General features: G+C 41.9%; 1 protein-coding gene across 1 annotated transcript; it reads right to left on the reverse strand.

Moving 5' to 3' along the window:
• Positions 1–535: 535 nt before the first annotated feature.
• LOC308087118 (occludin) lies at positions 536–23,919 on the reverse strand. Its single transcript, XM_080430819.1, has 9 exons — positions 23,708–23,919; positions 17,630–18,264; positions 17,048–17,239; positions 16,397–16,564; positions 10,139–10,305; positions 4,074–4,292; positions 3,026–3,197; positions 1,694–1,735; positions 536–1,032 (listed from the first exon to the last, which is right to left on the reverse strand). The coding sequence occupies exons 2-9, from the start codon at positions 18,242–18,244 to the stop codon at positions 931–933; spliced, it is 1,677 nt and encodes a 558-aa protein (XP_080286945.1). The 5' UTR covers positions 18,245–18,264; positions 23,708–23,919; the 3' UTR covers positions 536–930.
• Between the last annotated feature and the right edge of the window lie 218 nt (positions 23,920–24,137).

Here is a 24,137-nt window from a genome sequence, read left to right on the forward strand (position 1 = left end):
AATACATCGGGCTCGGATTTTGGCTCCGCCCCCCGGAAGTGGGTGAAACAGGCACTTCAAACACTTTGTTGAATTGTTCAAAAACATTCCAAGTTTTTTTTTTGTGAATTTGTATTTTTCTAAGATGCTCCTTTTAACGCAGATTTTTTTTGAAAAAAAAAAAAAAAAATTATTGGTTACTTTTTTTTTAATATTTTTTTTCATTCTTTTTTTTCTTTTTTTGCGTTCGCTTACCGCGTTCGCGCGTCTTACTTGTGCTGTAGAAGAAGGGTATATTGGACGGTGGGAACATTTGCGTCCCTACAACCCTTTTCTGTCGGGCAAGGGAACAATAAGTAGTGACATATTATCAGACCTGGTAAATGATTAGTCAGCTGCACATAATATCATGTCTGTCATAGAGAGAGAGAGGGAGAGAGAGAGAGAGAGAGAGAGAGAGAGAGAGAGAGAGAGAGAGAGAGAGAGAGAGAAATACAAGCTTATAACATTATCATTAATGTCTGTTGCCTGGAATGTGTGTGTTCATACATTTGCATGTACGTGTGTGTGTGTGTGTGTGTGTGTGTGTGTGTGTGTGTGTGTGTGTGTGTGTGTGTGTGTGTGTGTGTGTGTGTGCGTGTGCGGGTGTGTGGGTGTGTGTGTGTGAGTGTGTGTGTGTGTGTGTGTGTGTGTGTGTGTGTGTGTGTGTGTGTGTGTGTGTGTGTGTGTGTGTGTGTGTGTGTGTGTACGTGCGTGCGTGCGTGCGCATCCTTCTATCTCCAGTGTGTGTGTGTGTAAGGCAACTTTGGTCTCAGCGTGCACAGTCTCTGCTGCATTTAGGAGCATAGTCTTTGTATTTGGGCCATGTTATCAAGGAGTTTCTGTACGTGTGTGTTGTGGTGTGTAGACCACAGGGTTGGCTGAGCAGCGCAGAGAACTACTGTACTGACTTTATGAGTGGGTCCTGTCGTAGTCCTTGACCACGCGCTTCAGGTGGAACAACTTGTGTCTCAACGTGCGGCACCTCTGTTTCTTAGCCTGGTAATCTGATGTCTAGACAGTAGAGAGAGAACTGGTCAGTGACTTGCAGAGTAACATCCTGAGTGTCAAGTCAAGCAGTGGTTCTAAACCTTTTCAGGCTGCGACCCCCCAAAATAATCATATTTGAACTGGGGACCCCCCAACCCTGATAAGGACTTGGAATTGTAGGAGTTGAAGCATTACATTTTGTTTAACTCGGTTCCATAGATATAAATATTGTGAAAATAGCTGATCTACAAGCTCACAACGCCTCACAACACGAGGTGTTGTAAGCTTGTAGATCGACTATTTTCACAACTTTTGCCTCTTTCATTATTTATTATTATTTATAATTTATTATAGTTTGTTGATTACTTTTGATGCAGTAATGGTCTTTTTGAGGTATCAAATTGTAAGGACACTTACGGGTCCATATTTATTCTATCAGAGTTAAAGGACCACTTAGTATTTTACTGTGTACTGCAGTGCATTCGCAACTCTCCTGCAAACACGCTTTGGGCTTACAAGAAATATTACATACTGAATATACATTTTCAGATTAAAACAAGTCTTAAAACAAGGAATTCTTACAGCATTGTTCTTTTATTCAAACAACAAGGCCAGTAATGATTTATGGTGCGGCAGCATAAGAGCCTTACTCTAGCCAGGTGGCTTATAAGAAAAGATCACTCACCCGCTTCACGTCCTTCAATCGATTATACTCCTCTGCCGCAACCTGTAATAAAAAAGAGGAAAAACTCATAGTGAGCATGCTGAAGGTGCATCAAATAGGTGAGGAAAAAAGGGCTCTAACTTTGCTCTTGCACTTTCTCTGGGATACTATGTCGTATGATTTGTTGTTGTCAATCGATTTCAATGTCAGTTAGATTACTGGGGTTGGACTCCCCTGGTGTTGTGGGTTCAAGTCCCATAACAAATATACAGGTAGAAATTCCTCAAAAGAGTTTCAAATAGAATCGATTTTATTATTGTGTGGGTTCAAGTCCCATAACTATGTAAGTTAGAGTCGCATTTGTTGTACAGCTGGTTTGGTGGGGTTCAAGTCGCCCTGGGAATGTGGGTTTCAAAACCATGTCTTAATTTCCTTTTAAATGCCCTTTATTCAATTTTTTAAATGCCCTTTATTTAATTTTCTCTCCAATTTAGTTGTTGACAATTCCCCCCATGTGTGTATTGTCCCTATCACTACCAATCCCTCCCTACTTGGGTTGGGTGTAGAAGAGTAGACAACCACGTCTCATTCGATGCACATGGAATCGCTGGGCACTTCTTTTCACCTGACAGTGAGGAGTTTCACCAGGACGTGTATGTAGGAACAGGCTATCCCTCCCAGCTGAACAGGCGCTCTGACTAACCTGAAGGAGTCCCTTGTGCAGCGACAGAGAACACCTTCCCCTGCCGAACACAGCCAATTGTGTTTGTTGGCGTGCCCAGCCAAGCCGGAGGCACACGCACTGCAGAGGAATTGAACCCCAGACTTGACGGTGGTGGGAAGGTAGTTTACCCCTGCACCAGCCGGATGCCCATTGAAATGCCATTTTATACGTTTTCATGCCTTATGAAAAAGAACTTTGAATTGCCTTTGTCTATGACCTCCCATGCAGAACACGGCCAATTGTGTTTGTTGGAGCACCCGGCCAAGCTGGAGGCACTGTCGAGGAATTGAACCCCAGTCTCCACAGTGGTGGGCAGGATGCCTTTTTTGGGGGGGGTTATTTTTTCGGCATTCCTGCTTTATTTGATAGCGACAGTGAGAGAGACGGGAAAGGTGGGCAGACAGTCCAGTTGGCCGGGAGTTGAACCAGGGACATGCCGAAGAAGGCATTTTGCACCCATGTGGTATGCACCATAACCATTAACCAGGCTATTGGATTTCCCCTTTCAAATGCCTTTTTATGTGTTTTTATGCCTTATGTAAAGCACTTTGAATTGTCTTTATATATGGAAAGTGCTATACAAATGAACTTGCCTTGCCTAGTTAAGTGTTGAATACAGTATATCTGACCTGGTATTTGGCAGAGTTCTCATCCAGAGTGTCCAGTTGTCGACTGAGTTTGTTTAGCTGATCATTGATATCATCCATCTCAGCACACAGGTGCTTGTAGTCTCTCAGGTCTGCATCAAACTCCCTCTTATACTCGTGGCGCTGTGCGTCAGACACTATGTCTGGGTAGACACTGAAGACAGAGAGAGGGAGCGACAGGACAGATGGAAGTAGACATGACACAAGAAGGAAAAGAAAGTGAGTGACAGACAAAAATGTAGAAAAAAGAGAGACAAGAAGCCAAATTTGACGGGTCATTGGTCACTGAGAGCTTTTGGAATTCATGTTTCTGCATAAGTAAACTCCACTTGACCCACTTGGCCACAACAGGTTTACTACTAAACCACAGGAACGTATAGTGCATAGGCCAAGGAGGTGTGGGTGCTGCCTTGCAAGGGCAAGAAAATGGCTCGTTCGGATAACGAACGTCTCCGGAAGGGAAGTGCAGTTCTAAGCAAAGGCAAGAACAGCTGCTTTCGCATAAACCACAGTGACCAGTATATCTCACACCTTTGACCCAATTCTCTCATTATTTCAGAGTGCAAACCCATGAGGAATGGCATGCCTTAGGGGATTAGTCTCTCTACTGGACAGAGCAAGGTCCATGCACACTACTACCTGTCAACTAGAACTTGGACGTGGATGGAGTGTGTGAGTGTGCATGCATGTGTATGTGTATGTGTGTGTGTATGTGTGTGTGTGTGTGTGTGTGTGTGTGCGTGCGTGCGTGCGTGCGTGCGTGCGTGCGTGCGTGCGTGCGTGCGTGCGTGCGTGCGTGTGCGCGCACGTGTGTGTGAGAGAGAGAGAGAACCAAGCCACTCACCAGTTGCCTTATTGAGCACCTTATTGAGTGTTACTGAGTATTTATTTACGTACATCGGAGATGTTGGGGACTGTTCTGGAGGTGCTATACACATATCTTGTCTGTGTCTTATGAAATCATCCTTGCTGATTCACATGTCCTGTACTGTACCAATACAGTGCATATGTAGTGAGCTTAATGTCTTACTTCTCCCACTCGTCCAGGTCAAGCTCATTGCCGGTCTCCCCTCCTGTGGTGTACTCTGTTTCATACTGAGACTCATCCAGCTCTGGGTTACGTCTACGCCTCTTTCCCCTATTGGCTGAGGGCTTGCGGACCCCTCCTGTCTCTTCTGATGGGCTGGAGCTGGTTCCCCCACCATGGGATGGCACCTCCGATGGATTACTCATGGGCTTCTCCGAATATCTGAGGCACGACAATAGATGCAAGTAAGTTATTATAGACCAATTCTTCTCAGGTATTGTACACTAGAATATAACATGGCAGACATTCATGGTTCTTGCCCCAGGCAGCATGACCAGATAACTGTTACACAACTGTTATAAAAAAAAGAAGAAGAAAAAAACAAAAACTAATAAATTGAAGCCGTCTCTTATCTAAGAAGATAAGCAATACTTAAGTGCATACCTAAATGTTTGCTTCTGAACTCAGCTCAGCCTTCTACATGGATGGACTGTGGCTTTACATGGATAGATTGTGGCTTTATTACACTGCCAATAAAACGTACAAGATATGTACAGTTCTTAAGAATATCTTGCAACGTAACAAGACACAAATTGGCTTTAAATTTAAGCTGTTCTAAGAGTTGTTTTTTTATGATGAGTATTATAATTTCAGAAACCTATGAAATTCTTTACATAAGTGTTGCTATCTTCTTGTCAATTCAGGTGAGGTGCCATGAGCAAAGGAAAGTTCTGTAGGATTAGTTGCATTATCCTTGACAGATTATGAAGTAATCAAGCAAGTTAAACAAAGCAGCTTTACCAAAATTACATTGTGACCCAAAACCTTTCGGAATTATGTAATAGGAGCCAAAGACTTTAAGCCAAACGTCTCAAAACAAGAGCCTCTAGACGGGGGGTAATTGGAAGAACCTTTGAGTCACTACACAGTCAAATCTGGAGTGTTCATTTAACTCTGAGAGTGTCACATTTATACAAAATCTATAGTCTGAGTTAAATGAACACTCTAGATTTGCCTGTGTAATGAATAACTCCCACCCAACAATTTCATAAACTGCATCATGGAGGGCACACCACACAACCATGATTCTACCTTTTTTGAACCAGGAGCACTGAGATAAAATGTTTTATGTAACAATGTAAGCATAATGAAATATAGAGAAAGGTATTTGCCAAAGTATTATTTAAACCACCCATCTATGTTTTAATTCTGTTAGTACAATCAGATAAGCCGTTCGTTATTTGTAAATTAGGTGCCTTTTTGAAGAGTCCTTCCTTTGTTATATAACATTTGTTGTACTTTAACCATGCCATGTTCTATTGTTTTGTTTTTATCAGCTCGCCAGAGGCAGCTGATCAGTGTTCAGACCCTGCAACTAGTCACACTTTCTCGTCACTTTCTCCTCCTTGGCTGGCCTTGATAAAAGAGGCCAGCCAACGAGGGCTCGCCATCCTCTCAAGAATATGGTATCTGGACACACAGCAGAGCACAGCGGTGTCAGATTTCACTTACCGGAGAGGCCAGCCAAATGAGCCAATGAGGGCTTGCCATCCTCTCACAATATGGGATCTGGACACACAGCAAAGCACAGCGGTGTCAGATTTCACTTACTGGGGATTGGGGGTTGGGGTTTGGGGGGGGGGGGGGCTTTCAAAGTATGAGTTCCAAAGTACAGGGCTGCCAACCCTCCTTACTTGATTCTGCAGGACTTTCCTTGATTATTTCTGTAGGCCTACTTTTAGCATTTCAATGAATGAAATTTCAAAATGTACCCATCATCACCACCAATGCTAGTAAAGCAAGCCTGATAAAAGTATCAAACTCCCAAAATTCACTAGAACACAGGAAATTACGTTTCCGGGGGGGTTAATTTCCCCCCCCCCCCCACAAAAAAAAACCCCAACAACAACTCCTTGATTCTCACAGTTGGATGTTGGCAGGCCTGAAAGTATGAGTGCTTTATGCTTTATTTACTTAACAACAACAACCTGTAGTGACAATGTGCTCTCAAATAATCGTATAATTATTTCCGGGGGGGAGGGACCAAAGAAAATAAGCCAATCAGCATTTCAGTCAACAAACTGTGTTTAATTTATGGATCGCGACGTCACCGTGACATTGCAGTGGGGAGGTTTGATTCTTACGATGGGAAATTACCCAAATTAACTTACAGCTAAAATCAAGTCGAGCCAAGCACTCTTATTAAATCCTGGTCAATAAGCAAACTGGAGGAACACAACAAAACAACAGCTGGCTCTGAAGGAGGCTCTGATTTAGGCTAATCACAATGTCATTATCATAAGCCCACTCTCCACCAGACCGACTTTGGGCCAACTTGGCGTCGGGAAGCGTTCGATATAGTCGTCCAGTCGGTTAGGGGTCCGTCGGGTGGTCCGTCGGGACCTTTTCGGCCGACCCAGAGCCGACCGAACATGTTCAGTTCTTTGGCCGACTGGGGCCCAACTGGGAGTAGCCATGTTGCAGAGAAGAAGTGACAACAACACCGCAGCGAGGGCTGTCGGTGTTGCCAGATTATGTGAGAGAAACAAGCGACCATGTCTATGAAAACCTACATTCACTGTTTCTCGTTGTCGCTCCCAGAGAGAGAGATTGATTGATTTGACCTACTTTTGCACTGTGGTGATGTAATTTATTGGGAGCAGGTGTGTAAGATTCCAATAGTATAAACATTTTAATTGGCTTTCATATACTCTTAATATTTTTCAAATTAGATTTGGCCTTATAGATCGAAATGTGCTCAGTTTTGGCTATTTTCTGGGTGTTAATTTCAATAAATTAATTAATGTATTTATTTTTGATTATTCGAATAACCGTTTTCAAAAATGTTGTGTACACCTCAGCAGTGGTGGAAAAAGTACTCAAATGTTTTACTTGAGTAAAAATATCAATGCAATAGATGTACTCTGAGTCTGTTACAAGTAAAAGTCCGGAATTCAACATTTACTTGAGTAAAAGTACTAAAGTATTGGTATAAAAATGTACTTAAAGTACCAAAAGTAAAAGTACTAAAATGTTTGAAAATAGCAGATCTACAAGCTCAGAACGCATGCATCGCAACACGTTGTGAGCTTGTAGATCTGCTATTTTCAAATAGCTTATATAGGTATAAAATAGGGCTAAAGTGGTTAATGTATGTTTTATAATGATTTATATCTGCAAAGTAACTAGTAACTAAACATTTCAAATAATTGTTGTGGAGTAAAAGTATAGACAATTGGAAATACTCCAGTAAAGTAAAAGTACCTCAAAATTGTACTTAAGTACAGTACTTGAGTAAATGTACTAGTTACTTTACACCACTGCACGTCAGTGAAGAACAAAATTAAAAACACTGGGAACATCCCTATATTTACTTTGCAGGGAAACAAGCCCAAAGTCGCTTATAATAAGCAGACCTGGCAACGCTGGCAGGCTAGGCTGAAAGTAATCTCTCAAGAACAGCAGAGGGCGCTGTTTTTCCTTTTTATTTGTCGATGGGTTCCCACATTGGGCTGGAAGTTATAACGCATTAGCATTTCAATGGGCAGGTCGGCTGACAGACTAAATGCCAACTTTTGCCAACCAAATACCAGTCTGTTGCAGTCTGAAGTAGTCTGAAATAGTTTGAACGAGTCTGTTTGATGGAGAGTCACCTATATGGAATGTGGCCAATCAAGACTGTCATAATATGAATAGTACTAATACTAATTTACATAGCAAAACATACATGACAATGTCATTATTCACGACGGCAGCCTGTTAAGGCAGTTGCCCGTAAACGGGTTTTCACGTGCTTCGGGGGTGAGGAACAGTCGTACGTTCTTTATTCCTCAGTATAGTTTGATATGTTTTCTTATGTTTAATCAGGCCTATACAACTATTCATCTGCTAGAGGGCAGTTGCGAGAGTATGTAGCTCCTCCACAATGCAACGCAAATGTGTCCAAATGGACATTAATAATATTTTTGGATAAATCAAAGTGACTACACCACTCTCTTTAAAGGGAGAGACACTGAACCAACTATGTACGGTATTTACTCTGTTACTGTTGGTTACTGTTAGAAATGCGGGTCGATTAGGCAGAATTTAGTTTGCCAGCCCTGCAGTTGAGATTCCACGAAGCACCAAGAACATATAACCAAATAACACAAACGGCTGTGTTAGTTGGTCTACAAATCTATCGGCGCGAGTTGCCATAAACTATAGGTATTTTGGATCTTCTCAGTGAGAAGTCTCCTGTGTGTAACTGCTGGTGTAGAATGGATGAATCTCCACCGTTTTGTGTTTGCTCTGGCAGTGTACAGATATATACAGAACCAAATGGACCCAGCCGTTCCTTAAATTAAACATGGATACCCGAAATGTACCCAAAATCTGAGTTATTGGTGTACTTGTGTGCCTTTTTGTTAATGATACATTGGTCTTAAATATAAGGTATTAAAAAAACCACCTTTTCAGACTTGCTTTCCCTGCCTAACTCATTTCAAATCTCCCTTTCTGCCTTTTAGTCTTAGCTTAATGTTTTTCTCTTTGCCAATCTTTTTGCCTTTTAACTATTTCTCTCCCAACAAAGTTGTTTATTTTGATTTGTTTTGTAAAGCGACCTTGGGTACTATGAAAAGCACTATATAACTTTGATATATTATTATTATTATTATTATGAATAGCCCAAACAACACAGTTTACCGAGACCACCCCTCCCCCATCTGACGAGATTGGGGTCAGCGCTCTGGCTGATACAATAGCCTAGTTCAATTATTAGATCATTAGAAACTCTGCGCTCAGGTCAGGATTATATTACATAAAATTGATTAATTAATTAATTAATAGTTTAATAAAAATGACATTCGCTATGTCTCTGAAACAGTGTAGTTGACAATAGAGTTCTCAAATTCTGCCCAAACCCGACCCAATGTTTTCGGGCCGGGCCGAAAATGTATGCTAATTAGTCGGGCCGGGCCGAGCCTTGGGTTCCATGAAAAAACATTTTTTTAAATTATATATATATATATATATATATATATTTCTTTTTTTGGGGGGGTGGGGGTTTTCGGGCCTAACATTATGGTAATTGTTTTAATTTTTTATAAGTACTTTTCAAGGGGTTTTAGCTTGGTGCGAGCTGATATATATGACTGTGTCATTTCTTGTTATTGTATGTGCTCCATACCATATGATCATGGTCTTGCCTCACAATAAATAAATAAGTAAGTAAGTAAATAAATAAATAAATAAATAAGTAAGTAAGTAAGTAAGTAAATAAATACAAGAAAAAAGATATTTCCTTCATAAAGCTAAGAGGAAACCTGTCCCATTTTGGACGTTTGCAGAGATTTATAAAGGAATCGGAGCCTCTGGCTAAGGTATTACAACATGTCATTATGTGAAAGACCATGATAAGTCAACAAGGGAACACATGGCAGTTCTTTTGCTTGATGAATAGAAGACTCGTTCTCTGCTAAACTGTAAAACAACAAATCATCTCTACCCTTATCTTCAACATTTGTAAGGCAGGGCTGTAAAGACAGGGCTTTAGTAAGACATACTGTGGTCTGGTCTTGAGTGTAACAATGCAAACAAAAACAAGGTCCTTGAGAATTCATGTCAAGCCTCGGTGAAAAGCAATTCTAATGCTCTTTCCTGTTCTCAAAGCAATCCGTGGTTGTAAGAACAAGGGAAGCGAATGTCACAATGAGCACGTGCCACAGACGTACTGTATACTTTAAGGTGACTCTCAGCTCCCTTAAGGTCATCAAGATAGTATTGATAAGATAATGCTTGTGTGGACTGATCTACACTTGCAGTTGAAAATCTGTTATTTCTGACTAATTATAAATTAGGCTTGAGTTATGTGTTTGGAGCCTGCTTCCTTTTATGTTACTCCAACATCAAGATGAAAGAGAAAGAAAGAAAAAAACTACACATACAGTATATCTCATTAGATGGAATTTCCTTGGAAATAAAATGTTTCTAAATAAGATTCTGCCTGGTTTCACCTGCTGAGGTAATAAGTATCTAAACTCCGAGTGAGCTAGGAACAGAAGTAAGCTTTGGTATGATTCACCCACTCGTCATTGTTGTTGTAGGTGTCTCCGGTGAGGGAGCTGCTGTCCATCTTGGCTGGGGGGTAGGAGATGACACTGTTAGCGGAGGCGTTGAGCTGCCCGCCTGCCTTCTCCGAGAGCACCAGGGTGGGGGCGTCCTGCGTGCTGTGGCTTTCCTCCACATTGTTCACCTAAAGGGGCCAGGAAACACGGAGGGAAGAGGGTCAAGCAAACACAAACTAACAGCCTTAACAAATAACAATAACAGACACAGGGGCCACCCGCAGACCAATTTTCATGCCGACTTTCTGTTAAAGAAAGCCCTTTTCTTGTTTGCCATTTTCTTCTTCATGCAATTTCAACAGTAATACTGATCTAAACTGCAAGTGAATGACATTAACGCACAGGGCCGTTATGCACTTTTAACGGCCCGTGCAGGAGTTAAAAGTCATTCCCACAGAGGCTGAACTGCTATGTCCAGGAGAGAGTAGAAAAGTGTTTAACTTTCTGAGTGAGCAGTAGGGCATGTTATTGGACTGCACAGTCCAAGTCTTCAATTAATTGGAGATTACCTGCTGATTTCACTAGGTTCTGAAAAATCCAAAGCCTAAAAATCAACAGAAAAAAACACTCGACAAACACAAGACTCAGTTTTCTTTCCTTTGAAGAATTTGGTTATCAAAACGTTTTTTGTTTTTTTTTCATTCTGTCAGTCCATTATTTTATACCGTCATAGTCAAGATGAACCCTTAACCTATACTCTTATAGGGTAATTGGTAAATAAATTGTGCATTTATATAGCGCCTTTATCCAAAGCGCTTTACAATGTGCATTACACTCACCCATTCGCACACACATTCACACACCGATGGCAGACGAAACCATGCAAGGCACCAACCTGCTCATCGGGAGCAGGTAGGGGTTCTTGCTCAAGGACACTTCAACACTAACACAGGGAGGGCACGGGATCAAACCCTCCGATTCCCAAGCGACCGCTCAACTTATGTAATTGGAGGACAAAACGTACTGTATATTGCGCTTTTGTGCACACCTGCAACGGATGTGCTTCTCCTTCCCTTCCCTTCCCTTTCCTTATTTCCATCAAACAAACAGGAAAAGCTCCCAAAAAATGTAAACTATGGACACCTTAATCTATAGCTCCTATTCTTTCCTGTGTGAGGGGGGAGGTGTGTGAAAGGCATTTTACACAAGGAAGGCCTCGGGGTCGGTCGCCATGCCTTCCCCAGCGGCCCTGGCCAATCTGTCAACTCTACTGTTTGACATCCCCTGTACAAGAAATACAGCTAGGACACTTGGGAGGGTGGGAGAGGGCTGTAAATTTAACTGACCCAAAGGATGTTGGAAAAAACTCACAGCTTATGTCAGAAACACCCTTGGCTCAAAAACAGCTTACCCTCATATACAAGTGAGGATTTAGAGTTCAAACTAGGGAGCAACACAAGCTATGAAGCGACCAAGGGTGGCCAGCTACACTGCTGCTGCGTCGCCCTTGAAGGGTTGCTCAAGCCACACAACGTAAATGGACGCTAGGACACTAGTGAACACATAGGTTGCATATCATTTATATTATTTATATACATATAGAATTGCTCCATATGGATTCTAATATATCATGCTTTTAAGCACTGTAGTTTTAAAAAAGTGTTTTTAGAGTGACCTGGGTATCTATGTAATGTGACTGTATGTTAACCACTGCACAAACTAAGTTCTGAAAGGAAAATAAAGTAGTTTGAAGTTGAAATGAAAAGGGTAGGGCACAGGGAAGGGAACTGGTCACCAGCAAGAATCAGTTTTTCTTCCTTAAAGAACAGACCAAGAATTGTGGGGAGAGAGAAGGGGAGTGGAAATAGTGAAACAAAAACATATGTTTGATTGACATATGATTGCGTCATTGGAGCGCTGTCGAAGCCAGCTCAACCTTTTTAGTGGTGCGTCACACGGCGGCAAGTATTGGGCCTCACTTTGTAGCCTCATGTCGTTGGCTTCAATTGAAAATGAATTGTAGCCTGTCGCTTTGTCACTGCTAGTGTGAATGCAGCATAGTGTTTTATATACTACATACAATGGAACTCATTTGAGTGAAATATCCATTCTGCTGCAGACACCAATGGGCAGGTGCATTACTGTGAGCAATGTCCCCGTCCCAAAAATCAACCACAACAATCAAAATGGGAGTGGATGGATAGGTGGGACCCTTCCAGCAGCTGCAGGAAAACCACCTTTGAAGAGTTCAAGCCATCCAAGAATCCCAACAATGCCCTACCTCTCTGCATGCAGCACAGTGGTCGCTGGGCCGTGAGCAGACCAAGCTAAGTAAGTAAGCAGGGTAAGAATGTGTGAGGCCCTTGGACCTGTGGCAGAGAGGCAGGGAGGGAAGGATGCATGGAAGGGAGCAAGGGGTGTGACAAAGGAGGTAAGAACAGAGGAAGAACAGCAGGACGGTATAGATGTGTATGGAACAGTAGACAGAGAGATACACGTGGAATAATAAAAGAGAAAGGGAAAGCAGATGGGAATGGGAGAAGATGGGAAGGAGACAGCAGCATGACGGAGAAAGGTAGGGAGAGGTAGAGCAGAAGTAACTGAGTAATATAAAACACGGAGGGAGTAAAAGGGAGAGGCCGCATACGTTAATGTTGCAATGAATAAGGAATGTTTATTTGAAGGAAGGTAAATAAAACAGTACTTCTGAAAAAGTAGCTGCAAATCAACCTTTAGTTGCCACTATGTACAATAATAACGCTGTTGGTACTAAATAATTACATGTTATTACAGAAATGAAAGTTGTAATTTGAGGTAGACCAAAAAAGATAAAAAGATGCCACTTGTGTTCTGCAATACAAATGAGAAAGAACAAGTTTTATTGGGCGGCAGTAATTGACAGATTGATTGCAGTGAAGGCTGCAGTGAAATAATATCAAATAGCTCTAAACTATTCATCCTAGCCATTGTCAACAACACAACCCATCTGCCAAGCACCAAATCAGAATGCTCCCTCCCAACAGAAAATAAACCATTCATGGATTAACAGGAGAAAATATTAAATCTCTGCATGTAGTGCTCAGCAATGTTTGTGTCATCATATTTTAACTTATGTAATACCAATCAACCAAATCATTCTGAACAATTCTCTCTCTGTTTCCCACATAACTTGTATATTTAGACATACAGCTCAATCCATGTCTGAGTAACCAGTCCAACATAGTCATAATTCTACATCTGTGGAACTCTTGAATACTACCAACAGGCAAGCAAACCCTCCATCAGCAGACCCTGGTGACATCATGCTGCACAATGCAGCCAGCCTGGGCATTCTGAATGAAGCCAGTGTCTTAACCAGGACTAACCCAGTGCGTGAGGTCACCAGAAAGACAACCCTCCCAATGGTCAGCGAGCAACAGCAGAGATGGGTGCAATTTTAAACACAGCCAACCCTAAAACGGCTATGTGATTAAAGGAGCCATGTACTGTAAGCAAAGTGCTAGGCATGGTACACTTCACCTAAGTCTGATAACACAAACAACCATTCCTCCGTTATTAGATGATGCCAGTCTTACTGTAGGATTCACTCTGGGGTTGGGCTAGCCTCATCCACACCCTCCTCCATGACTCCACGCTGCTGTGTACACGTATGATGCCATGCTGTAGTGAAGGCAATGACAACCTCGCACTCCAACCACAAACACACAGCTAAACATAGCATGACTCCACTGCACGGCTAAACACCATGACAACATGCCTGTTTATGCCTTTGTTACTTTTTATCTCAAGCAGTGAGTTTAACAGCGTGTTCTGCATACAGGATGTTTACTCAATGAATGATACAATTATCAACTTGTCCTAGTGAAAGATATTAGGACCTTTAGTGATTGACTCATGTTACATGTTACATATTTCAGTTAAAGTCATACTTTTTCAATTAAACAAAAGTTGTTTTTGATATAATCTTTCACTTATATTTTTAACAACCATTCCACATAAATGTGTTTTGGACGACTTCTCTAAACACCATTTTACGGCCTGCCCCCAACACTCGCTCCAGGCATTGGAAAATGTCCTGGAAATGTATTCACAGTATTTATGTATTTTAAAGTTTTCTGGGAACCGTGTTCCTAAAATAACCTCGGCGCTAAGACCCTGCAGCATTTGGTATATCTGTGTTTTTTTATTGGGAATCCCAGTTCGGAGCTAGAGGTGTCGCCAAAACGGCTACTAAAATGCATGTGGGGCGGCCATAGCTGAGTGGTTAGTGAGCCTGCCTAGGGAGCCAGAGGCCCTGGTTGCCCCAGGTACGATTCCAGGCCAGGTCAGCAAATGTGTCGATGAAATGAAATTTGTCCCTGAGCAAGACTCTTAATCCCTAATTGCTCACAGGCCCTCATTGGAAACAAGACCGTCCGCAAGGACTTTCATGAACGTCCTGTTAAAAGGAATTATCCTTATCCTATCCTTATGTTACAAAGTGTGACTTTAAATACTTTTGGGATGTTGTTGTGCCTTTCCCCCTTTGTTAATAATGTGCCTTTTATGACAGATAACTAACTTCAACTAAGCATTAGGTGTGCTTATACATTACCGAACCCATATGACCCATATGATGCATATGACCCATATGACTCACCATGGGTCCCACAATAAAACATGTGTCATCTGAGTGTATCGAGGCAGGTCAGATCAATAATCAGTCCTTATGCTAGGGAACAATACCATACGACTGACACACTGTTTAAATTTAAATCTCACAGGCAGCTCCCTAGAAACCACCTGCCTGCCTCCTGTCCTCTTTGTTGGTTAATGATTACGTAGGGTGAAACCAGCTAGTAGTGCTAAAACAAACAATCACTGACTGTTATCAGCCCTGACCCTGAGCAACGTGACAGACACAGCCTTAGTTTTGTTTATAGCGTCTATAAGGATAGACGCTATAAACTCGCGCTAAAATACATACTGTGTAGGTCATGCAAGAATAGCAAAGATAGGCCAATCAAGCTCACAATGCGTCACAATGTGAGCCATTGTGAGTTTGTGGATCTGCTTTTTTCACACACCAAAAAAGTGTCACCTACAGTATAATGACATGCTCAAAACAGGTTGAAAGTGGTTAAAGCTCGGAGATAGCATGTGGAGTGGACAATATTTTGAGGCGATGTTTAGTTGCTTTGATTTCAATGCTGATTGACCCTGGTATATCAGACAAAGTCAAAGTGTTTAGGACACTAGGATCTGTTCGTAACTTCTACATTGTCAAAGTGTTCATAGTAGAGATAGACAGAGATAGGACAACGTTGCAAAACGTGTGAGATCATCCCTTGCTAATCAACATAATACAGTACAATACTAATGCAGATATGATAGAATGGGCAGAGCTGTTGCTGACCAGTGTGCACTACTCCTTTTGTCCTATCATGTGGTTACACATACACAAGCACACAAGCACACATGCGCGCACACACACACACCACACACACACACACGCTCACACTCACACTCACATTCACACTCACACACACACACACACACACACACACACACACACACACACACACACACACACACACACACACACACACACACACTCGTATGTCATGTTTTCAACGTTTCATCCTTGACAGCCTATCATAAAAGCTATAGGTAGATGACTCTCCTTGTGGACTTTCGACTCATGAAGACAAACGTGGAAAACTTACGAGTGCATTAAACTGCCCGAGAACATTTCAAAGTCTATCCGGAAATATACTAATGCGTTCAAAATCGTGTTGCTCACAATTTTCTGAGCTGAAATACAAGCAGTGTGCATATACATTATAATTAATAATTGTAATAATTTGGTCTGCACTCCTTTGAGTGGTCTGTGTACCTCCACAAGCACCTGACCTGTCATCTGGGATGATTGATCAAGCCTTTGCTAACTTACAATTTACAAACAAGCGGCAGATAATTTCTCAAACAGACACAAATCACAGCTATTCAGACAGATGGAGAAAGTGCAGTACTCCAATCAGCTTCCTATCTGAAACAACCATGCAGTCTGAAGTGCAATATAAAATGGTAGTCAACAATTTCATCATGTAATCAAATCGGTTATTTCATTTCATTGTCTTTTTCCTAGGCTGGATTAATGCGGGAACAAAACTCTCAAAAAACAGGCTAAACGTCAGTTAGTCAGTCAAAAATAAAAAATAATCTGATTTAGCTTTTCATTGTAAATCCTCTGCAAATCCAGTCTTATTGAATTGGTATCAGTGTCCATCTGTCTCTTACCCACTCCTCCACATTTCTACCCTCGGGGGCTAGTCCGCCTGTCAGAGGAGGATCCCAGTAGATGTTAGGTTTCCCATAGCGCCAGATCTTCCCCCGTGTTTTATAGGCGAAGAAAGCTGCCACAGCCAAGGCAATGACAACCAGGAATCCACACGCCATGGCAATACCCTAGAAAATCAAAATCACACAACGTTCTGGAAAGTACTCAAGTAGATACACTGAAGAAAAAAAGAACACATAGCATGTCCTACTCTACTGTACCTGCTTTATCTCTATAACATTTTCTCAGTAGAAGAAAGAGTATGTTGTAGCGGTACAAACATTATATCAGTAACATGTAACCCAAATGTAGCAGATGACTGGAAAAAAAAACTGAAATCTTCTAGAATAGGTACACTGCCCCCTCTAGATATTTTGAGACTATAACCTGAATTTATCCTTTGCCTTATATACACAACAAATAGGTGAAATAGCCGATATACAAGCTCAGAGCGCAATGCTGACATGCCCAAACTACCAGGTTGAAAGTGGTTAAATGTGTAACAGCTTATTAATAAACAGTAATTTTCCCAGTACAAACCCGCATTAATGACCATTCTTTTAACCAAGGAAACTGTTAAACAATAGATTGAATGCGGACATGAAACCAACCTCTTGTGGGTCCACAAAGCAGTAGTGGTAGAGGTACTGGTTGTACATAGGGAAGCCTCCCACTCCTCCCATCTGGGAATAGCTGGTCTGGTACAGGTTCTGACACATCATGAGCATGGGGTTGTACATCATACTAGAGGAGCTCTGGGCCATAGGGTTCACCCCAACAATGTACACAATGTTTATGATACCCTGCAAGAAAAGTGAAGGGTTTGATACTTTACATAGGATTTCAGGATAATGATTGTTTATACTGCATCTGCTGATGGTGAAAACAATGTGTCTCAAATTTGTTAATCAAAATGTCATAATTAAGGTTGATATCATCCATAAAACAGCTAACAACACTGTATACAATATTGTATGCATTACTGTACTTAGACGTTCTTGTATTAGGTAAACTAAGTGTCTCCCTCTGGAAAAAATACAGTATAAACTCTGATGACTGATGAAAATCATTCCCTCCCAGCTCTCCTTGACACAAGGCGTATTGGAGAATAAGCAAGAGAAAATGGAATGACGTGAACTTAGGGGAATAATACTGAATAATAGGAAGAGCACACAGCCTCCCCTCTGTCATACCTGCAGGATAGCCATGATGATGGACATTACCATGACCCCCAGGTAGAACTTCCTGCTGCGGAACGTGTTGGTTTTGGAGAAGCTGGCAATGAAAAAGCCTAAAGCCACGATGAAGTTCATGGCCGCCAAGGCGATCATGGCTGTTTTGGCAGAGTATGGCGTTGGGTAGCCACCACCATATCCCCCGTAGCCACCACCGTAGCCACCACCATATCCACCACCACCACCATATCCCCCGTAGCCCCCTCCTCCGTATCCTCCGTATCCAGACCCATAACTGCCGCCACTGCCATAACCCATGCCGCCGCCCATGCCCATGCCCATCCCGTACTGCGTGTCCCACATCAGAGTGGAGGCCACACAGGCAAATATTCCCACGCACAGCACAATTATCGTAGCCATCATAGCCTTGATGATCCCGGGGGGCGACAGCCACTTGTAGAAGTGCTGTGGTGGCTTGTCTTCGATGTAGTAGGATCCTGGAGGAGGAGGATACGGGTCATACTGGCTCTGTGGGGCCTGGAAGCTGCCCGCTGGGCCGAAGCCATTGTTAGATGGAGCGGTATAGGGCGGACTGTAGACAGGTGGGCTGTCGTAGCGCTGCTTCTCGAACATCGCTCGCTGAAGTCAGGAGGCTAGAGTAAACAGCAATACAGAGAAAATGTGTCAGCCAGTGCTGGGTACAAAGTGTGAGAGCAAAATGTACAGTACTGTACTGTAAGGAGTAGCTTCCAATCTGTTTTCCAGCAGCCCTGCTATGAGTAATGTCATGAGGTGAGATATGAGGAAAAACAAGGGTGTGACACACTAACCCTCATTGAAAAGGTCTTGAAACTGAATAGTGTTAATGATTTAATATTTCATAAACAGGCTTGATTTATTGTTGCAATACCCATAACTTAGTTCCCTGTGTGACCCATTTTCATTTGTCTGTCTGTCATGCAGTAAATTAGGTTATTACACAGAGAACAGAAACTTCACATCCCATCATGTCATAAAGCAGACCAAGTCCGGTTTGCCACAATGGCGGAAAGGAAAGAAAGACTTCAGAAGAGTGACCTTAGCTCCAGGTTCTTTGAACCAGTAAAGTCAGAAGCAGTGTGGACTGTGGAGACATCCGTACCAGGAGTCAGTGTGCAACCAAGCAACAATACTGCCCTTCTTGCAGCTTTGCGGGCTGTGGGAGTCTCTCTCATGCCCCCATATTGTAAACTATTTTGAACTAAATTATTTGAATACCGTAGTTTTGCTTTCGTCACAAATCATACTGATATCTGAGGCTAGTGTAAACCATTAAAACAATGCCCATTCTTCTAAAGTAGACTAAACAGACTTTCAAATTGCAGGGTAAAAACAACAGGATTAAACAGCTAAAGATGACAACTAAGTTAAAAAATCTATTTCACTCTACAACAGAGGAAAGTCTCGACCACCATTATCGATACAAGACCTTGTCAAAATGGCAACACACTGTCTTTTTTAATACGAGGATAACGACACAGCAAGTACTGTAAACCAGTATCCAGCAGCTGTTATCAGGTTCTCTGACTTGTCCCTCTTATCAACATGGTTCCCAGTATCACCAAAACCCAAGCACATTATGGCTGTACAGAAACTCCTGTAATAACTACCAGCACTTTGATTTCAATAATACTCGCTCTTTGACTGTCTACTAAATCTTCTGGCTTCCCTGTGTCACTGTGTCATCCACCTCTTTCAGCAATGATCCTATTGAATCACTTAATGGGCAAGACCACTTTGGTAGAGGTTTGGATTGTGTATTTACCTTGGCATGATGTAACTCCAAAGGTGGACAAGAAATCAAAAATAATTGCTCCATTGATTAGAAATTGATGATTCAAAATATTCTCCTCATTGACTGTACGGTGAAACAGCTCTCAAAATCACTCTTTTAACACGTAAACGAATGCAAACAAAGCTGATTCTGACAATATAGAACCCAGTAAAAAAAAACAGTACAGTTTGTTTTTTATATAAAAATGTCAACTTCCTGTTGATTTGACTATTTTGAAGATCCGGATCCGCGGATCCAGTCCGGGTTTCCTACCTAATAAAAATAGCAATTTTTATTAAAAAAACAAACGGTACTGGGTTTGGTGTTCTATATTGTTTGTTTTCGTGCGAAAAGAGTGACATTATTTTTGATTTCTTGTCCACCTTTGGAGTTACATCATGGCAAGGTAACTTACACAACCCAAACCTCTACCAAAGTGGTCTTGCCCTTTAAATTGGACTATATTGGAGGTGGTGGTGGTGTGGTGGTGGGGTGCTAGATTTTCCAAGGCCCCTGGCCTAGACTGTCCCTGGCACTGCCCACCGTCTACAGTTCTGGGGGTTAGGTGTAATAACTCTCCTCTCTAAAGGACCCCTTGGCACAGACTGCAGTGGGGGTCTCGCCTCAGAGCCTCCAGCTCCAGACAACTCCCCTTCATTCCGTCCCTCATTCCTTCATATCCTTCCATCCCCTGTACTCCCCTCGCTCCCTTGTTCCCCTCCCTCCCTCCCCCACTAACTTCTTGCCTTTGTTTCGGGAGCAGGAGGCAGAAAAAGTCAAGGCTTCTCGTCGCGGGAACAGTGTTGCCATGGATTCGAGCAAGGGGAAAAAAATTGGGGCACCGGCCAGAGAGGATCACACAAGAGCTCCTCTGTTGGTGCTGCTGAGCCTTGTAGTGAGAGAGAGAGAGAGAGAGAGAGAGAGCGAGAGAGAGAGAGAGAGAGAGAGAGAGAGAGAGAGAGAGAGAGAGAGAGAGAGAGAGAGAGAGAGAGCAAGCGAGACAGGTAGAGAGGTATAATTTGTGTGGCAGTGTCAGGTGTCTACTAGCTGGGGAGATTCCTTCATTGTTATCATCAGGCTATATCCCTTATTATTATTATTATTATTATTATTATTATTGCAATTAGTCTTGCAGACTGCGACATAGAAACTGTTGGAAGTGAAGTGGAAACGGGTGTCACGGTGCCTAAGGTATAATTTCTTTGCATAGAGATGCTTATTGGTCTCCTGTTAAATGTAGGATATTTAAGGAAAAGACACCTGACAGAGACCTAGAGATTGTATTGTCCCAGGATCTGTCATCATCAAATGCAGTATTTCTTGTCATACTCTGTGCTGCCTGTGACTAAAAATAAGGCTACAACAGCAGTTATTCACTTGTGACACATCAAAAATGTATGCAAAAGTTAAATGAAAAAGGTCAAATGTATGCGTTCTGTATCAACAACGGCCTGCACATCGCCTAGTGCATTAATTCTCAAAAGTGGTCCTTGGGGGGTCCCCAGCTAAATTAGTTAATAAAGCGTCACAATAATTTTAACCCCTTTATCCAAATTTGTATACTTTGGCTAGAGTGCCACGCTATGAGCTTGTAGATCTGCTATTTTTGAAAAATCATGAAAATGTATGCAAATCTTTGAATATATATATTTTTGAAGCGAATATTTGTAACTAAAATCTTTGCTTCTGGGGGTCCCTGGAACAAGATATTTTGAGATGGGGATCCGCGGCCAAATACATATAATTTTGGGGGTCCTTGACATGATAAAGTTTGAGAACCACTGACCTAGTGTCACCAGGCTGGCCTGCCACACTGGAACACTTTCCTTTGACTGACTGTTTTTCCTATGTTGGATATGTTGCAGTCCCTTCGTGTGGATTGTTCCCCTATGTGGACAACTGTTTCTTTGTGGATACCACGTGGATTGTTACCTGTGAAGTTCTAGCCTTAGAACTTCTTACGTGGACCTGCCGCTGTGCTGCTACCTGTTGCACCTTATATGTCTAACCTCTTATTGCTTATCTATACTGTGTGTATACATATGTAGATGTTTTTTTCTCCTTGCTCTCCCCCTCTCTCTGCCCCCCCTTTCTATCTCTTTCCTTACGAAACGATGGAGCTTGCACAAAAATGAATTTTACCCACTGATTTACACCTGTAAACCTGTGATGTGACAACAAAACTGATTCTGCTTTTAGTACATTAATAATTAATAATTTACTTTTTTTAATGTCTGCTCTCAGTGGCCATTTGTGGTACAGCACAGAACACAATATAGACAAGTTAAAACCACATAATATAAACGAAAACAATCATTCTAAATCATCTATAGCAGCGATCATAAGTATAATTGTGGACCAGACAGGCATGTAAGGTACATAGCACACATCCCCTACGTATCCAAGTATTTCATGTGCCCTAGTTCATGTAGTAGTCCATCATATTATTATATTCCACCTCCCCTTATGTATTCCCCATAATTCCCCGTGGCTACCGCCTCTTGTTTAAACAAGTTTGAACCCATTTATTCCCATTCCCATGCCATGAGAATAGATGGTTTTGATTTTGGGGTATACCTCAAAGATTTGGCCGGAACTCCACTAAGTGGATGGATATGTTAGCCTGGTTCCAGACAAATCTGCCATTGCAAAAAAAAGATTGCCCTTGGCAGATTAGGTCTGTCCCCTCTCAATAGAGATTGTATTTCTCTCCCTCCGAAGTTGTGAGGGACCAATCAGGGTAAGTATGCAAATATAGGGCGGGTTTATCACCAGAGGCTTTTTTTTTATTTGCCCCTCGGAAATGCAGGTTCCACACAGAGATTCCAGACTAATATATACGCAGTGATATTAGTCTGGCCATGCCAGGCTATGGATATGTATCCCTGCCTTCTGAGTCAGCCTGATCAGCTACAAGTGATACAGGTCAGCAGCATGCTGCTAACCCCACGATTTCCCCACAGGCCTTCACAATTTTCCTAATTTATTCTTGTGAGAGTAGTGTAGTAGTAGTGGTAGTAGTAAATAGTAAGCAGCAGCAGACTCTGTCAGAAACAGAGTGGCTGTTCTCTGAAGTTTTGGCCGACATACAGCTTTTTCAAGCTGGGCAGTCAGGGTCAGGTCAAACACCCACTGGTCCCAAACACTCTGCCTGTCGTGTGGCTACAACACAGAAACTCAATCATCTGCTGTTGATAACAGAATTCCAACCCTGCAGTCACATGTTCTCACATCTGTCAAAAACAATTATGTCCCATGATGCCTTATGTAGGCAGAGACTATAGTCCAGCCTCCCAAGAGACCCAAACTACTCATGAAGGATTTTTTCAAATGTATTTTAAATAACAACAATATGCCTATTTAAAACATCCTCCAACAAAACAGTATCTTAATACAGCATAGCTACATGATACATATTTATATACTGTATTTGCCATAGCCTAGATCGAGCTAAATTGCTTCAAGAGTAGTCCAAACTGTATAATATCAGGTGCATGATCGATCCAGTAAACATCTGTAGACTATAGCATTGGTTCTCAAAGTGGGGTCCGGGGACCCCCAGGGGTCCTTAAGGGGGTACCAGGGGGTCTCCAGCTAAATTAGTTAATATAGCGTCACAGTCATTTTAACCACTTTAACCATATTACATACTTTGGCTATTCAAAAATAGCAGATCTACAAGCTCATGTGCGGCGCTATGAGCTTGTAGATTTGCTATTTATGAAAAATCCCTGGCACAAAATATTTTTGAGATGGGGGTCCGCAGCCAAATACATATCTTTTTGGGGGTCCTTGACATGAAAAAGTTTGAGAACCACTGGACAATAGCCTATGAATTCAAATCAGTACCGGTATATTAAAGATTTGAGCACTCAATAAAGTTACTTAGGATATGGATGTAGGCCTACCGTGTTCGATCCAATAATCATCGTTTGCCTATCGGAATAATGCTCGATGAAATGAAAAGGACTTATAGAAACAGACGGAAACAACATAAGTTGTCTCACTGCTATTGTGATTTTCTTAAATACATTTTCCCAGTGTTTAAAAAAAAATCTAATCATACATCGATACAGAAAAAGCAACAACTTATAACTCAATTTGTCCAAACAGCAAAAAAAAACAATTAATTTACAACAGCGACTGTAGCACATAGAATGTAAAACACATGGTGCTATCTACTCTTTATTTGAGAAGGAAACATTACTCCTGCTTTCATATTGAATAACAGAATTTTATTTAGACAGTTGTAAACTTTGCGGTTGGTCAACAACCAGTCTTACCTGGAAGGAAGTTGGAAGCAAAACTAACCGATTCCCCTAGAGATCCTACTGCCGTACTTCCAACAGAGTTTTGAAATATTAAATGAAACGTTCTTCGTTTCTGGCAGAAAGAGAAAAAAATGAATTATTTCTCACTTTAAGACGGACTTTTAAAGCTCTATATCTGAGATCTGCTTTAAGGTCGTAGTAAAAGTTCCCGTCCCACGCACGGAGACAACGGTTCTCCCAGAGCAGAGAGAGCACTGAACAAGTGCTTTGTTCCGCTCGTCTACAGACTGGACGACGATGATGATGGTGATGGTGGTGATGATGACTATTACCAGTACGCACTGAAGAAGGTGTAACACTATTACGTGGGTAGGCTACACGCTCTGAATGGCTGGATGACAATTATCCTTAGTCTGGCACGGTGCATTCAGCTACACAAATA

Source organism: Gymnoscopelus braueri, assembly GCF_963280865.1.
Source record: "Gymnoscopelus braueri genome assembly, chromosome: 6".
In the NCBI taxonomy this organism is placed as follows: domain Eukaryota; kingdom Metazoa; phylum Chordata; class Actinopteri; order Myctophiformes; family Myctophidae; genus Gymnoscopelus; species Gymnoscopelus braueri.

Coding starts and splice junctions, on each gene's coding strand:
- LOC308087118 (XM_080430819.1), bottom strand. CDS start 18,244: ATGTTCGAGAAGCAGCGCTACGACAGCCCACCTGTCTACAGTCCGCCC. Junction 16,565..17,047: donor GCTTTGTGGACCCACAAGAG/GTTGGTTTCATG, acceptor TTGATTTTCTAG/GGTATTGCCATGGCGTGTGG. Junction 1,736..3,025: donor AGAACTCTGCCAAATACCAG/GTCAGATATACT, acceptor TTTTTATTACAG/GTTGCGGCAGAGGAGTATAA.